At 38.8% G+C, this 17,129-nt stretch overlaps 1 protein-coding gene across 1 annotated transcript; it reads right to left on the bottom strand.

Annotated features, from left to right (window-relative positions):
* Window positions 1–2,477: 2,477 nt before the first annotated feature.
* itih5 (inter-alpha-trypsin inhibitor heavy chain 5) lies at window positions 2,478–17,129 on the bottom strand. Its single transcript, XM_067427199.1, has 14 exons — window positions 16,889–17,129; window positions 16,754–16,798; window positions 15,279–15,442; window positions 13,234–13,341; window positions 12,515–12,774; window positions 12,114–12,283; window positions 10,254–10,370; window positions 9,839–10,010; window positions 9,100–9,412; window positions 7,848–8,470; window positions 7,659–7,709; window positions 5,436–5,552; window positions 4,183–4,560; window positions 2,478–3,470 (listed from the first exon to the last, which is right to left on the bottom strand). Exons 1-14 carry the CDS (start codon window positions 17,012–17,014, stop codon window positions 3,163–3,165), a joined length of 2,952 nt encoding a protein of 983 aa, XP_067283300.1. The 5' UTR covers window positions 17,015–17,129; the 3' UTR covers window positions 2,478–3,162.

The following is a 17,129-nucleotide window of genomic DNA, read 5'->3' on the forward strand; positions in this document are numbered from 1 at the left end:
TTGTAATAAAAAAAAAATCTATAGCAATATTTCTAGCTGATGGATGTCACTTAAAGTAGATTAATGATTAATTTAAGGAAGATTTGAGTTTTTTATTTACTATTTTTTTTATAAAAGCATTTTAATGTCATATATTGATTCATTTACACTATGGGGTTCAAGTATGGGGTAATTTTAAGGGTAATTTGAAGGGTAAAAATATAAGAGGTTTGCACACATCTTGTGTATTTTGTGTGGATGCATTTGCACATTTTTTTGTTATCAGTAAGTTAGGGTCATGTCTCCAGAGCTTTTATGTGAAGGGCAACTACTTTGCACATGCCAACAAAGTCCTGTGTGAATAAGAGGTAAGCAAACTTAGGTAAGAACACCTGGAAGGGGTGGGTCCAGCAACCATTTGACCCCAGTCTGATGACAGGGGCAAAACAGGTCATACTCAACCATAAATTAGCTGAACCAGTTTCTCAGCTGTTATGGGTGATGCATCCACTTGCGTTTGTGGTTTGTTTAACATTTTTTCTCTTTGGCAATGGAGTGGCACAATCACCCACTTTTTAGTCATGGTTAAAGAAGTATTTATCAGATACATTTGCTCTATAGGCAACAGTATATTTTTAAAGCGATTTTATATATAAACTCACTTAAAGGATTATTAGGAACACCATACTAATACTGTGTTTGACCCCCTTTCGTCTTCAGAACTGCTTTAATTCTACGTGGCATTGATTCAACAAGGTGCTGAAAGCATTCTTTAGAAATGTTGGCCCATATTGATAGGAGAGCATCTTGCAGTTGATGGAGATTTGTGGGATGCAAATCCAGGGCACGAAGCTCCCGTTCCACCACATCCCAAAGATGCCCTATTGGGTTGAGATCTGGTGACCGTGGGGGCCATTTTAGTACAGTGAACTCATTGTCATGTTCAAGAAACCAATTTTAAGTGATTTGAGCTTTGTGACATGGTGAATTATCCTGCTGGAAATAGCCATCAGAGGATGGGTACATGGTGGTCATAAAGAGATGGACATGGTCAGAAACAATGCTCAGGTAGGCCCTGGAATTTAAATGATGCCCAATTGGCACTAAGGGGCCTAAAGTGTGCCAAGAAAACATCCCCCACACCATTACACCACCTCCACCAGCCTGCACAGTGGTAACAAGGCATGATGGATCCATGTTCTCATTCTGTTTACGCCATATTCTGACTCTACCATCTGAATGTCTCAACAGAAATTGAGACTCATCCCACCAGGCAACATTTTTCCAGTCTTCAACTGTCCAATTGTGTGAGCTTGTGCGAATTTTAGCCTCTTTTTCCTATTTGTAGTGGAGATGAGTGGTACCCGGTAGGGTATTCTGCTGTTGTAGCCCGTCCACCTCAAGGTTGTGCGTGTTGTGGCTTCACAAATGCTTTGCTGCATACCTCGGTTGTAACGAGTGGTTATTTCAGTCAAAGTTGCACAGATTGTGAAATACTCAGACAGGCCCATCTGGCACCAGCAACAATGCCACGCTCAAAATTGCTTAAATCACCTTTCTTTCCCATTCTGACATTCAGTTTGGAGTTCAGGAGATTGTCTTGACCAGAACCACACCCCTAAATGCATAGAAGCAACTGCAATGTGATTGGTTGATTAGATAATTGCATTAATGAGAAAATGAACAGGTGTTCCTGATAATCCTTTAGGTGAGTGTAAGTGTTTGTGTGTGTGTGTGTGTGTGTGTGTGTGTGTGTGTGTGTGTGTGTGTGTGTGTGTGTGTGTGTGTGTGTGTGTGTATATATATATAAGATATATATATATATATATAAGATATATATATATATATAAGATATATATATATATATATATATATATATATATATATATATATATATAACGCTTATAAAAATATAGCTTATACAAAATAGTAATATTTCAATATCTCAATTGTGCAGTTTTATTTAGAGGCACCTTTGTTAGCTTATGGCTAGAAATTGAGATTAATATTGAAATAAAGTGTTGTTTAATGTGTTTTTGTGTAAAGGGAAACATCTGTTAATGTATAATGTTCATTAATGTTTGACATTTGAAAGAATTTCTGTTAGGTTGAAGTTTTGACCGTTACCATTGTGCACAAGAGTAGAGCTCATAGTTAGGTTGTGATGTGAATAACTGCAAGTATTATTATTATTATTTATTTTATTTTTTAAGAATAATGTTGTTCAATGAGCAATAACTTAGCTAATGCTAGTGCAATAACAATTTTGTTTCTACTTATGCCAGCATTAAACATAATTTACTCTAATATATATATATATATATAAATTCTAAATCAACTTAAATTGAAAACTAATAAGATTTAATTCATCATAAAAACTACCGAAATATTATGTAATATTGTTACCATCATTTTTTTAAGTAGATACTGTGTAATGTTTTTACAGTGTAGATGCGTGCGTGTAATGAAATTGTGTTATTACAAAATTTATGTAATTGTTGTATTACTGAGGTAAAATGTATAATTCAATTAGTTACTAATCATATTAAAAGGCAATTGCTTTGCATTGATAAAGTAATCCAAACCACATTTATAATAGGTAACTTATAACAGTAAGCAAATACATTTCCCATGTAACCTTCCTAACACTGAATGTATGTGAGATTCAACACATTCTTTCTGTTGTGTGACTGTGGAATTTCTTTGAATTACCATGAATTTAATTCTACTTTCTGTCATTCCAATTCAAATTCCAAATCAACTTCCTCTGGGGCGGAGTCAATTCAAGTTCCAATTCATGAATTGAATGGAGGCCAATTCTGAAATTCTGAATTTTGCACAAGCCTGTTCTCTATATGGAGATTCATACTTCTGCAACCTACAGTAGCTTTTTAACTAAAAGAAGATAGTCTATTGTTAACATTTCATTTATTAGTACAAAAAGGAGTGCTAAATAGTCTTATTATATTAACTAAAAATATACAGTATATGTCTGTAGATCACTGCAATAAAAACAGTAAAATAGTATGTCCACACATCACTGAATATAAATCCTGTACTTCAAATACTGCTTTTGCATCATTTTGATGGTTTTTGAAGTGTTTGTGTAAATATATTCGGGTCATGACGCATCAGTCCAGCAGAATCGCATTCTCTGTGTGTGTATGTGTGTTTCAGTGTTTCTCAGTGTGTGTTGGTTCCATTAGCCCAGTCTCCTATGTCAAACAGATGTGACACAACGTAATCGCTGTATTGTCCATCGATCAGTTTGGCTGCATTATTTTTGGCAAACCAGCAGTCTACTGTCTGCTTTCCGGAGTAGATCCGTCTGCTCTTCTTTATGACGGCGACAGTACGATCCTTCACCTTTAGTACGGGGAAACGGGGTAGAGTGATATTTTTCCCTATTGTTTCCTGTGAGCTGTTTTCTCCAGCCATGCTGAAATTTCCAGGAAGCTGTATCAGTCCAATATCTTCATATAGGAACTGGCCTATAAGTACAGAAAAAAATCTCTTTTAGTATGTATAATATGTCATTGCAATGTTTGAAACTCCAGTGAGACACAGAAGTCACTTTTTTATATAGTGAAATCTGCATAAGGATGTTTTTCACCCTCATGCAAAACTCCTGATCACAAGGATTCCTATTGAAATGACTGGATTTTGCCCACAGGATTTTGCTGAGCACCGGAAGTGTGACTGTAGAAAGCAAAACCAGAATATACTGCTACACACTCATTGCTTAATTGATAAACAAGATGGCCGACAAGGTAATTTTCTTTATTCAATACTAAAAAGTAGCAACAAAAAAAGTTGAGACTAGCGTGTCACAATGTTAGCTTAGCATCATGCTAACATCAATCTTCTGTTTAACATCAATTTCCATAGAGAATCATGACAAAAAAATAATTAAAAACACTTAATAGCACTCACCCCCTCCCATTAAGCACTGCAAATTTAAAATCCCTATGAAAATACACCATTATGCTGCTCTTAGCTGGTTTAGCTGGTTTCCCAACTAACAAGCTGGTGATTAGCTGGTTTAGATGATCAAGCTAGCTGATCTTCAAGCCTGATCAGTTTTCAAGTACTTAAAAAAACCCTCTAAAACCAGTACAGCTTGGCCAGGCTGGGACACCAGTTAATCACCTTGCCTAGGCATCAATATAGCTCACTAAGTTTGAAAACAATGTATGTGCTTACCTAGCAACCCGTGTGTATCCTTGCTCAATCCTTTGCTGTTAGCGATGTAAAATCCCAGGTGATCTCGCTGATAGGGCGCTGGGTTTTTGTAATGGTGGAATAAGATGACAAATTGGATAGTTCCTTGGATGGTTACAGTCAGGTTTGTGTTCGCAATAAGAACCACACCCAGGTTGGGGGTTGCAACTGAAATGCTGGAGCTGGATGGAAGGATCATCCGGTCACGGTCGTCCAGTATGACCTTCTGTGGAGTCACCTCAATGTAGGAGCGCCTCGGCTTATTGGCTACTATAGTTATGCTGCTGAAATATGTCCTCTGTTCTTTATGACTGCCGACTGGGGCTGGAGCACCAATCAACGCACCGTTCACAGTCACACCTAATGGGGACACATAAATGCATTTATATGGTAAGTGTCCAAAATTAAAACGTCATAAGCACTAAATATAATAAATTGGCTTTGGTGGGTAAAGTAGGCTAGCTAGTTACTACAAATACTTGTTTTAAGGGTGCGTTTACATGACAACGATGTATAAAAAAAGATATGTTTTTCCGTTGCATTTTTCACCTACTGACAACATTGTTAAAACAATGCCCATTCACACGGATCCATGAAAACAATGTATTATTCATGCCAGGGCAGTAGTTGGCAATATCCCTTTGTATTGAAACTCTACGCGCCTATAGACTGAACAGATAATAACTTTTTGTAGTTTACAGAGAGATTATAACTACTGTATCATTTTCAACTATACAGTATATGTCTTGCATTTTCAGGCCCCCAAAAGCCATTTTCGTGTAAATGAAAGGCCAAAATGCATAAAAAGTTTTCAGTTTTAGTTGAATGAGTGCAATGTAAACCCCCATAATCTTTTAACCCTGAATCTGACGTAAGAGACATGAGCAAATCAATTCAAAGAGATATATTAGTGAAGTAATTACTGAAGTATTTGGATTTAAATAATTGGATTGGGTATTGTTATTGTACTAAAGCCAAAGGAAATTATTAAAACATACCTTTTTCTAGCTAGCCTAATTTTAAAACAATAGCTAAAAATCTTACATAGGTATGAATAAAAATATACATATTACATTTAATGTATAATATTAAATCTACTTTTATTATTTTCTTTTTAAAATAATACCCTGATATTACATATTGAATCTTAAATTGGACACAAATTGGCAATAAAATACAAATAGGCTACTTACAATATTTCCTAAAAATAAAAACAAAATTGTTTTGTTGTTTACCTGAGTATTTATGGTCAGTCACCAGTCGGAGGATATGTCCTGGCTCCCCATTAATGTTGAAACACACAGTCAGTTTACTGTGAGGAATCTCCACCACAAAATGAGGGTCACCATCAGCTAAAGACAGATAAGAAGATGATGTACGAGGGTCATGGTGGGGTTACCGTGATTTTGCCAAGTGAAACATGTTCCTGGCCGTTCAAGCATTCCTGTCCTAAACCTAACCCTACCAATAAGTTATCTCTACAATCAGAGGTAAAAGATAGGTGAATGAACACTGATGTAGAAGCACCTAACCCTGACTCTAAGCCTAAACTTGACATAAACGGTAAACTTGTCCCTCAAATCTGATTGGTTGTTTGGAATGTTGTTCCAGGATCAACAAAGATATTGATTCACGGCACTTGAATGAAATCTAGGTGAAATCATTTCATTAATTGGTACAATGTTGTATGAAAATGTGATTTCCCCCTCAAAAAGCTATTAAATAATTGACTTTATTAAAAATAATTGTTGGATGCAAATAAATCAAATAATGCAAGCTTGTTGGTTATGTGCAATCAAAAACAACCCCTGTGAATTCTCATTTAAGCGAGGTTTTCCTTATGCTACAGTTTATGAGAGAACACAAATTAGTGCAACAACACCGGCATTATTGCCTGACACTAGACTCTGGGGGGTCAAGTAAGTTCGGTTACAATTGGTGCCATGACCCGGATTGGAATGAGATTTAGGAGGGTGTGTATAACTGTCATAGGCCAGTAAGAGCTGTGCATGTAAACCTCACTCCCCTGATTTGTCTGGCTATCACTAGACCAAGCTCAATCTTTTAAGCTGTGCATGTAAACCTTAAAAATCCCCTGATTTCAAGAGCCACTAGCGCACTTGTTAATGCACCCGCCTCCCAAGCCAGAGACCCTGGTTCAAATCGTGCTTAAAGGGTTAGTTCACCCAAAAATGAAAATTCTGTCATAAATGACTTACCCTCATTTCGTTCGAACCTCCGTTCATCTTCGGAACATAAATGAAGATGTTTTTGTTGAAATCTGATGGCTCAGAAAGGCCTCCATTGACACCAATGTAATTTCTTCTCTCAAGACCCAAAAAACGCACTTAAGACGTCGTTACAAAGTCCATCTCACTACAGTGGTTCATTTTATGAAGCAACGAGAACAGTTTTTGTGTGCAAAAAACAACAACAACTAAATACAGACTTATATAGCGATGGCCTATTTCAAAACACAGCTTTCTGAAGCTTCGGAGCTTAATGAATCAGCTTATCGATTCATGAAATCAAGTGACCTTCGCGATCCGAACTGCTGATTCGATACACTGATTCATTAAGCTCCGAAGGCTTTACGAAGCGGTGTTTTGAAATCGGCCCATCACTATATAAGTCGTTATTTAAGTTTTTTTTCCACACAAAAACTATTCTCGTCGCTTCATAAAATTGTTGTAGAACCACTGTAGTGAGATAGGTTTTTTAACGACGTCTTTAGTGCCTGGTCTTGAGAGAGGAAATGACATTGGTGTTAATCGAGGCCTTTCTGAGCCATCGGATTTTAACAAAAATATCTTCATTTGTGTTTCTCACGGGTGTCGAACGACAATAGGGTAAGTAATTCATTTTTGGGTGAACTAACCCTTTAAAGGTGGTCGAGTAGGACCGGTTACATGACCCAGATGGGAGCTGTGCATTTAAACCTCACTCCCCTGATCTCAAGAGGCAAGCTAGCTGTGTGGTCTCTAGCGTCCTTATAAGAGCTGAGTGGTCCAACTCGGAGCAGGGTGTGTTCCGGTGTTGCTAAGGTGTTCTTAGTGCATTGTTAAAGTTGTATTGCTTTAGTATTGGCTGTATTTGGCAATATTGTGTGTGTTACAGTCATGCCAAAAAAAAAAGTACTTTGAATCTGAAAATGAAATGAACAAGGTTGCTCAATTTGAGTAGTACGAAGGGTGAAGGAGTTACACCCTGAAATGTAATACTTAGGGGTTTGTTCAAGTCTTGCCTTTTTCCCATCAGCCCCCAAACGCACAGGCATGTGAATTAGAGCCCGTACACAACTCTCAGTAGCAATTAACTGCGCTCTGATGAGGCCCCTTTACCTGAACGCAACAAATTACAAGCCACACAGTCCATGTGAACAGACACTACTGCCGCTTTCAACACTCACACACATTCACACTGAAATGCAAAGCAGATGTAGAAAAATGGAGACATACCGGATGTTTTGGATAAGGTGACAGACTTTTTGGCGGGTTTGCTGACTCCACCTAGAGATAAATGGAAAACATTGAAATCGTCATGGATTGTTTGAGTCACCTTATAATATTGTCAAGGCCGATTGTGTAATGACAATCATAATGACCCTGATCTAAAACAAATGTTTTGCTTGCTGTCCAGTTACGCACTTGTTGCTTTGGCGACTGCAGAAATTGGCTTAGGCGGTTCTTTTCTGTGCAGGCTCTGGGATGTTAAACTGTTGTCATCATCTGACAGCTGATTGGATGACTCAGGAGGGGGCGGAGCCTCTGTGGCCTCTGCCTCTGCCTGTGCTAAAGTTCCATCGGCCAGCACTTGCGGTTTCTCCACTGTTATCTGTGTGAGCGGCGTGAGGAAATTATACGTTAACGAAAGATTTGTAGCATGCTGCGTGTAGTTTTCCCGCTCTCCGCTCGTCTGGCTTCGCAGTCGTCCTTTTAGCCCATCTTTAACGCTAAGATATCCCCACAGTCGCTCCACATAACCGTCCGCGTTCGGACCCGCCTCTGCTTCCGCTAGCCGCCGTTCGGTTTCCTTTTCACGCTCGTGTAGCGACACGTCTTTCTCCAGCACGATGCTCCTCTCGCTGTTGCTGGCGGTCACCTGAACGTGCAGCGAGTCCGCACTGCGGTTGGTCAGTTTTCCGGCTACAATGAGCTCAGAGCCGTTGAAGTAGTTTGTGAAAAGGTTTTGGGTGATATATTCCACAGCATCCTCAGAGTATTCCACCCGGATGTCGGATAACAGCGGAGTGCCAATCTCATCATAGAAGCTATAGAGAGATAGTAGGTGAAAGATAGGGGAGAAGACAGAGAGGAGAGGAGGAAATGAATAATAAGGTCAAAATTATATAGTGTTGCTTCAGATTGTGGGTTAATAAGTCACGTATTCTTTATGTTAAACTTGTTGAACTTGGGGCCCATTGTTAAGCCTTGTGTAAAGATTTCCGACTTCCAATAGCATCTTATATCACTTTTGACCTTTTAACCTTGAGTTTAAGGGGGGCCTTTTTTTATCACAAAACACCACACAACATACTTGCCAGCAGGGCCTAAAACCCAGCAGACTGCCTTCATTATTAAAGTGTAACTACTTTTTTTTGTATCAATAGAATGTAGAGTAATCGTTTAGTGCATTTGCGTTGCGTATATATTCCAATATAGGGTGTGCACAGACATGTTTTGCCATATTTGATGTCATCGGTGCCATCAAATGTTGTGTCATAACTGACCCTGACATGCCAATTTTGTTCCTCGAAAGAAAGTCTTGTGGGTTGAGAACAACATGGGGGTGAGCAAAAGATGGCGAAATGTTTATTTTTGCCTGAACTTCCCTTTTAATTAGATTAGTTCACAAACAAACAACGTGTTGTTAATGATGACCACATGTCATGTTCCTCACCCTTTGAGCATGATGCTGGCGTCTGCGTCCTCTGCGATTCTCCTCATGGTTCCACAGTTCTCCAGAGACATCCTTTCCAGGAGCCTGTAGTCCACGTCATCGCCCATCCCAATGGTGAAAAGGCAGAACTTCTCCTGCACTGCTGCTTTGGTGTTACCAATGATGGTTGGACTCTGGATCACGCCCACTGTGGGCCGCCCATCGGTCAGGAAGATGATGAGCGACACGCTGTTGTGATGGGACTCTTCTTTGCTGGACAGGTAGTCACTGAGCAATGCTGAGCCTGTCTGAATTCCACCGTTGATGTCTGTGCCTGAGGAAGTATAAATATATGAGAAATTCAGTTAAAATGTCCAAATCGGTATTAGGTCAAGACAAATTAATGTTTATAGCATACAATGCACAGTTTCAAAGCAACTTTACGGAAAATCATGACATTAGTGTTTAGAGTATTTTAATGCACCTCTTCATGCACTATATTTACATTTAGAAGATTAGAGCTAGGTGATAATATACTTTACATTTTGTGATGATACAAAAAGATTGAGATTTGCTATATAGTATACATCACCATCTAATATTTATATTTTATTTGATCTTTATTTCAGTTGTCAAAAACAACATAATGGTGAGTAAACACTGCCAGATTTGTTTTTTGTTTTTTTTGGTGGGCTGTTCCTTTAAATTCGTTGTTTAAATGTGTAACAGGGAGTGTGTAGGAGTGTGTAAGATTTTCTACCTCCAGTTGGTGAGATCATGTAGATGAACTTCTTGGCATCACGTACGTTGTTGGGTGTGACGGGCACCAGTTTGCCCGGCTGCCACACACGGATGCGATTGGAAAAAGTGACGAAATTGAAGTGATCATTGGGCCGCAGCTCGCGTAGGATCGTGAACAGAGCTTCTTTGGTCTGCGTGAAAGATATTAAAAAGAGCTATTGAACTCTGTCATTTTGCTAAGAGATGGGTGTGTGTGCATCTGTGTGTCCAACTATGAGATCACAAGAACCAGCTGGAAAAAAAAACATGGCACTATTTCATTCCCTCTTTAAGAGAAGAGGGACACTGCAACTCTCACAACTGAAATACTGAATATAAATTCTTAGTGTGGAGAACTGACTGCTTCAATCTGTGTTGACAACAGAGTATGTTACCTGTCTTATTTTGGTTCCAACCATGGAGGCGCTGGTATCAATCACAAATACTACATTCTTTGGCACAACAGGCAGGTCTCTGGGGGCAAAATAGTGTACGAAATGTCCATCTAGCACCTGAAAGAAAGCAGATGGTTTTGTGTGTGTTGACAACAAAGCAATAAGCTCAGTGAACTAGAGGAGTTCATCACATTCTAAATTCAAAAATGTTCGGAAGAGAAGAAAAGGCATGGCAAAATAACATAAAAGGAAGCCAAAAAATGCTCAATAAAATAGTGTACTAAAATACTAATGGAAATCACTGACACTGCATGGATAAAGAATAGGGGTGCTTCTCAATATCCCTCCTCGTTTCCTCGCTCCTCCGTCCTCCATCCTATGACCCTGAAACCGATGGAGCTCAGCCATCTTTTGAGAGAACTCAAATCTCTAATTTCACCGTGAGGAGGCGAGGATGGAGGAGTGAGGAGGCTTCCTGAGGCCTCAATCCTACTTCCTCAAGCCTGTGACCTGGAAACAGATCGAACTCAGCCACCTTGAAGTACATCTCAATTCTCTAACTGCACAGGGAGGAATGAGGAGCGAGTAAGCTTCCTAATGAGTCATGAGCAAGGAAACACATGAGTCATGAGTCATGAGCAAGGAAACACAGGTGTATCCTTCCTTTGCATCCTAGGGGGAGGAGCTTAGATTCGAGGACAGGAAGTGAGGAAAGGGAACAAGGATGCACTCGGCACTCAGGACGCCATTTTCAACTACAAAAAGATGTTTTGTTTTGGCCGTTCATTTACACGACAACAGCATTTTAGGGCCGGAAAATGCAGCTTTTGAAAATGGGTTTAAAATTCTCTGTTCTCAAATTAAAAAAAAAATACAAAAATTTGAAAATGGTGACATGTTCAGTCTATAAGTGCATAGTTTCTCCAACTACTGGCCTGATAAGCATAATACAGTGTTTTTAGTTGTTTTCGCAGATCCATGTGGAAGGGGGTTTGTTTTGACAACGTTGTCATCTACACGCGAAAAACGCAAAGGAAAAATATGCATTGTTTTTTTTTTATGCACCACAGCTTATCGAAAGATAAAAGAGCAAGAAAAAATGTACTATTTCTAATTGAATCAATGCCTTTTTAAGGAAATGTATGTAAATATATGTTAAAGGTGCACTATGTAACATTTTTTTTGTAAAAAAACACAAAACCACTAGGTCAATGTTTTTTATTTTGGTCAATTGAGTACTTACACTATCCCACATGCTTCTAATGATTTGTAAATCGTGAGAAAATTGCTATTTTAACCAATGAACTGGAACGTGTGAGGATCGCCTGTCAATTGTGTCATATCTGCGTTTCTGTAACCGGTGTTATTTTGTAAAAAAGCTTTACTCTTACTGCAGTGTGCAACAAGTGTCACAGCAGCCGCCGAGCGATCGCACAGAGTAACGTCATAATTGTAAACACACTCAAATGTATCTGATATGATAAACAGAACTGCGTTACCTCCTACTCATGAATGGAAAAGCGGAAAATGGCAGCGATGACTGTGGCATAATAAAAGTCCCGCTGCTCGCGGAGGCATTGCGTTTAATTGCTCCAGCGGCCTTGCTCAGCTCCCTCAACACTCGGTCCTGCTCTTCTTCATACTACAGTAACGGTAATAATCGTATTAATGAAGAATGCTTTCTGCCTGATTCCTATCCCAATTCTTTTTCACTGGCTGTGAGGTGAAGAACACACGTCCAGAACAAGATTCTCAGCTCAAACTTGGCGTCATCAAACTACGCCTTTGTTTTGAATAGGCGACCTCTAGCAGTTGCATAGTGTACCTTTAATAATATAGAAATATTGTGTGTATGTGTACCTGTATATCACCAATGCCATTCTCTCTCTCTACATCAAAGCGAACCACAAAGTCTCCCAGCATGCCATTGGTGGCAATTTTGGCTTGCTGAACGATGTTGGGAGTGAAGCTGATCTTGCAGAAGGTGTCATTTTGCTTGACTACAGTGGAAACTGGTGGTCCTACTTTACCTGGAAAAGAACAAGATGGAAACAATGGTAAATCATGTACTATTTTACTTTTGATGAATGTATTAATCAGTCTTGGCCCCTTTAAATTTAAAGTGGAATTTGTTTAACTGGAACTTGTGGCATATATCTTGCAGTTTTTGTGGCAACATTTTGCAATGTTGTCAAATATTTAAAACCATACCAATGACAGCACATATAAATACAAGAATTAAATTGGCAACATCTGTTTACCATCTGCTTTCCCATTTCCATTGGAAGCTGGAGTTTTGCCATTTCGTAGGGGTAAGACTTCAAGGTAAGAGACACGGGAGTGCTCCACAATAGTAACGCCCACGCTGAGTTTGCTGACCAATTGCATTGGCCTAACACTGGTCACATGCTCATAACGGCCTAATCGTCTCTGCAGCAGCTCTTCGTAGATCAGGAAGAACGTAGCACGGTTGCGTCCAGGAATAGTGACCTCCATTCGAAACACCTCCATCTCACCCTCACTAACAGGGATAGAAATAAACATTACTCTGAAAATGTGAACTTCTTGCCAAAAGAATTTGTCATGTGGTTTGCCAAACCACATTACAATTTCTTGGGGGGATTGTATCTCAGATTTCTCACTATATTCCATTTTTCTCATTCACACCCAAGCAAAATTAAATGCACGTGTCAGAATTTAAATAACAACAGGTTCAAAACTTTGCATCGCTTCTTGTACATATTGAAGGATTAATAGCACAGTGAAAGTACACATTGTATTCTCAGGCTTCCCACAAGGGGTGCTATAGCAAGTATGAGAATACTGTCTTCTTCTATGGTAAATTTGCTCTTTTTAGTACAACTGTTGTCATGGCAGAGCCACCGTTTGAAGAGAATCTTGCTGAGCAGGTTAGTTAAACGTAATCATAACACATCCAGTTTAATGGCACAGACATTTAAAGTTTACTCGCTATCTTTACCTCTGCTCAGGTGTGTCCTTTTTTTTCTTGCCATTGTTTTCTCCTCCTTCCTTCTTCTTCTTCTCTTTTGCCTTCACCTGGCTGGGAAAGACTCGTCCTCCCACAATCCTTTGCCACCATTCCAACAGCATGAAATGGACATTTTTATTAGTGCCATAGAACTACAAGAAGTTGCAGCAAGTGGCATATAAATATTTTTGTGTGTTTAATCATAGTCTAAACTCTCTCAGGACCTTCAATAACCTCTCTCAACATATTGACGTCAATGACCACCCATTTAAAACCAATTTGCAATTGAAAAATGTAGTATTATCAACCTTATTTTTAATGTAAGAGGGCTGTATGTTGAATGTGTCTGGCTTCCGGTTCATTAACCAGTTATTTTTAGCTGTAGAAAGCAGCTTGTTATGCTGCTTGCCATTGCAAAAATGGGAATTCCTACCATATTATTTGAATAATTTTTTTATCATGACAGCTCTCTGAAGATTTTTAGCATGGTGGGGGATATGACAATATTAATGTATTTGGTCTTGGCAGAATAGATCTGCTACACTGCTGTAGAGCATGTACAGGAACTTGCCACTGCCAATACATACGCCGATTCTCTGTTGTGAGCATGTAGGACATGCTGCTGCTGCACAAATAGCATATATAAAATAACCCGTTGCAGATCTATACAGGTGGAGCTGGGGAGGGTTTCAGAGGAACTCTGTACGCGCACTGCAAACTGCTATAGTAAATGCTAACCAGCTACTTAAATGTGAAGAAGCAAGCTCATTGGCTGCAGATGCAACATGAACCAATCAGCTTGTGCCAAGTAGTTAACACTGTAAATATCGTCAGCTTGCGTTAAGGACCCATTAGCCTGCGCCATCTAGAGTTTCATGACAGAACTGGGCATTTATAAACATATTTGTTCGTCGCACAAATAGTTTTACCATTGACAGCATGTTTTTCTTCTAGTTTATTCCTATAGTGGCTAATGAATCGGAAGTCTGGCGCATTCACATAACATAGCTTACTTCTGCATTGTAAAATAAGTGTGGATAGACCCTCGAGATAACCTCACTCCTTCTCAGGGTCATAGTCAAGAACTATTTTTATGGTTAAAGGCCCACTGAAGTGCCTTAGAAACGCGCCGCATTATTTAATGTGTTGACGTAATTTCCCCTGAAACGGCTCCAGCTGTAAGCAGCTCCTCCCCTTTTTTCAAACAGCCAATAGCGTTTCATTAGCGTTAAAATACAGTTTGACTAGAGCAGACCTTTCTGTTTGGTAAAGCCAGTTCCCTCTAACACTGTTTATCATCATAATCTCCTCCATATCGCTTTGAAATGCAGCATTCTGTGCAGAATTCAAACGGGTCGATATGTTTGTTGTCTGTGCCGACTCGCGCATATGATCCGCGCTACGCTCTCGTGTCTGAAGTCTAAATTTAGACCAGAGCCGTTGGTGTGTGTGTGCTGCTGCGTTGCGTGAAACTAACGTGGAAACAGACTTCATTTGCCTCAAATGAAAGCATATACGCTGAATCGTTTCCTATCACATATATATATATATGGTGTGCTATCTGCCTTTCACCATGTAGAAATTAATAAATGTGTGTTAACTGACCGATTTCAGCGACAGCTTCAGCAGTATAGGGGGCGGGCTTTAGATTCTAAAGAGCATTTTGATTGGACAGAAGATTTGACGAGGGGGTGAAGTCTGCAATGATGTCATCAAAATCTAAGATTTGTTTTAACTGAAGTGAGAGACTGTACATTTTGATTTCTTATATCTCCTAAATGCAAATTTTGTCATAGTTTTGGAACATACCAGCTTATTCATAACTTTAAGGCTAACACAGTCTTACTAAAAGCTAAAAAACTTCATTTTTGATTTCAGTGGGCCTTTAAAGCTATTTTTTTAAATGATGATCAAACCGTTATGGGGACACCCGTAGTGGTACCATTTTCTTTGAGTGACACACAAGAGACATTTCAATTACTAGAAATCAAAAAGTTATGGTATTTGCCAATGTTGTTATGTATTTCCACACTTACATGGTAAAGTTGGAGATGTATGCAGCAGTGGGAATGTGGAACTGAAAGACACCCTGAGTGGCAGCAGAGTGTCTGTTAAGCATGCTACAGGACACCGCAGTAAATGCATAGCGGGAAATGATGGTGGTCTGGATCGACAGCTCCTGAATGTGAGGTTTAGTTTCCTGACAGACAAGAGAAAGTTATGACCATCATTAAAATATAGCCTAGATGAATATTTAAAATAGTTGCTCTGAAAGTATGTTTGATGTTGCCAAGTGTTTTGTCTAAATATCTGGGCTTATCACCAAATAATTATTGAGTCAAGTCCTCAAAAAAAATGTTTTAGTTTCTGCCAAAATATCAATTATTTTTGGGACAGTAAAACTGAACTAAACTGTGGTTCAAGAAAGAGTGAAGCATGTCACACTGTATGGAGTTACCAATTCATTCATTGAATAGCATATAGGCCTAATTTAAAAATCAGTGAAATAGAACTCAAAAGAGTTAAACAGCAAAAGAGGTACATTATTGGCCCAAAAAAACATTGTTTCGGCTAACAAATAATGCTATTATTTTATCTATATAACATTTAATAACTAATGTTACCTAATAGAAATGTAACAATTTGCTCTGATCTGAAATGTATATATTTATTATTATTATTATTATTATATAGAAAACCGTTAAATCAAATTTATGAATGTTAAAAGACAAAACTGCTGAACTGGTATAATTTGAAACACCATTGTGTGTAAATCTAGCCTATTAAAAATAGTAATATCACACACTAAAAAAATGCTGAGTTGTTCCAAACCATGTTTGGGTCAAATATGGACAAACCCTACCATTAGTTTTTACATTTGTCCATATTTGACCCAAACATGAGTTGAAGCAACCCATCGTTGTTTTATTGAATGAGCAGAAGCGGAATTTCAGTGTGCATAATGGAAACATTGAACAGAATTGGACAATGTATACATTAGGGCAGGCCCACACAATTGTTAGAGTGATTACATTGTTTAAGTATTTTCTGTTTTGAATAAATTAATTCAGCACTTCAACTGTCTTTTTTTCTATGGGTGTTACAGCTTCACCATCTGTTATCTCACTACGATTGTAGCTTGTAACAGCACTCTCTGAAGATGAAAACTAGTTCTTTTTAGAGATAACTTGTAGCCTAGATGTATTACATACCCTACTTTATAGCAAATACGGGAATACAATATCAATTTCTGAAACGGATATATAGGGCACAAAAACTTCAAAGTTACAGACGTTGAAGACAAGTTGTTGCAACACGGTCAACCGCTAAAGAACAACAGACACCGCGCCCCCGAATAAAGTTTTGAGGGTTCACTGCCTATAATACATGCAGACGTAGGCTAAACGATAAATATTTTCTAAAGCAAAATGATTGAAGACATTTAGTCTGTTTAACAGTCACACATGCTTCAAAACCCGATGGAGAAAGCGCAGGTGTCGCGCGTATTTACCTTAGTTAGAAGCGTTTTCACCTGCCGCGGGATTCTGAGAGGAACCTGAAGATAAACATAAGACTGATGAGATCCTTGATATGACTATTGATGATATTTTCATGTATGAAACGCAAGAATGAAACCAAATCCTACAGCATTTGAATCAAAGTAAGAAGTCATGTTTTCTTCTTCAAAGTCCACATCATCTGAAAAAACAGTATCCTCAGTTTGGCACTGAAAAACCGGACACAAATACAAAACGAGGACTATTAGCATCATCTTAAGATATTGTTATCCTGGAGTGGGTCGAGTGTTCTTTTAGTGGTCGTGGAGTGTGATCAGGGCGGTTGCGTCCCACCCAAGACAGTATGAAATGTTTGGGAGGGAGCTCCAG

This window comes from Pseudorasbora parva, chromosome 20, assembly GCF_024679245.1.
Source record: "Pseudorasbora parva isolate DD20220531a chromosome 20, ASM2467924v1, whole genome shotgun sequence".
NCBI lineage: Eukaryota > Metazoa > Chordata > Actinopteri > Cypriniformes > Gobionidae > Pseudorasbora > Pseudorasbora parva.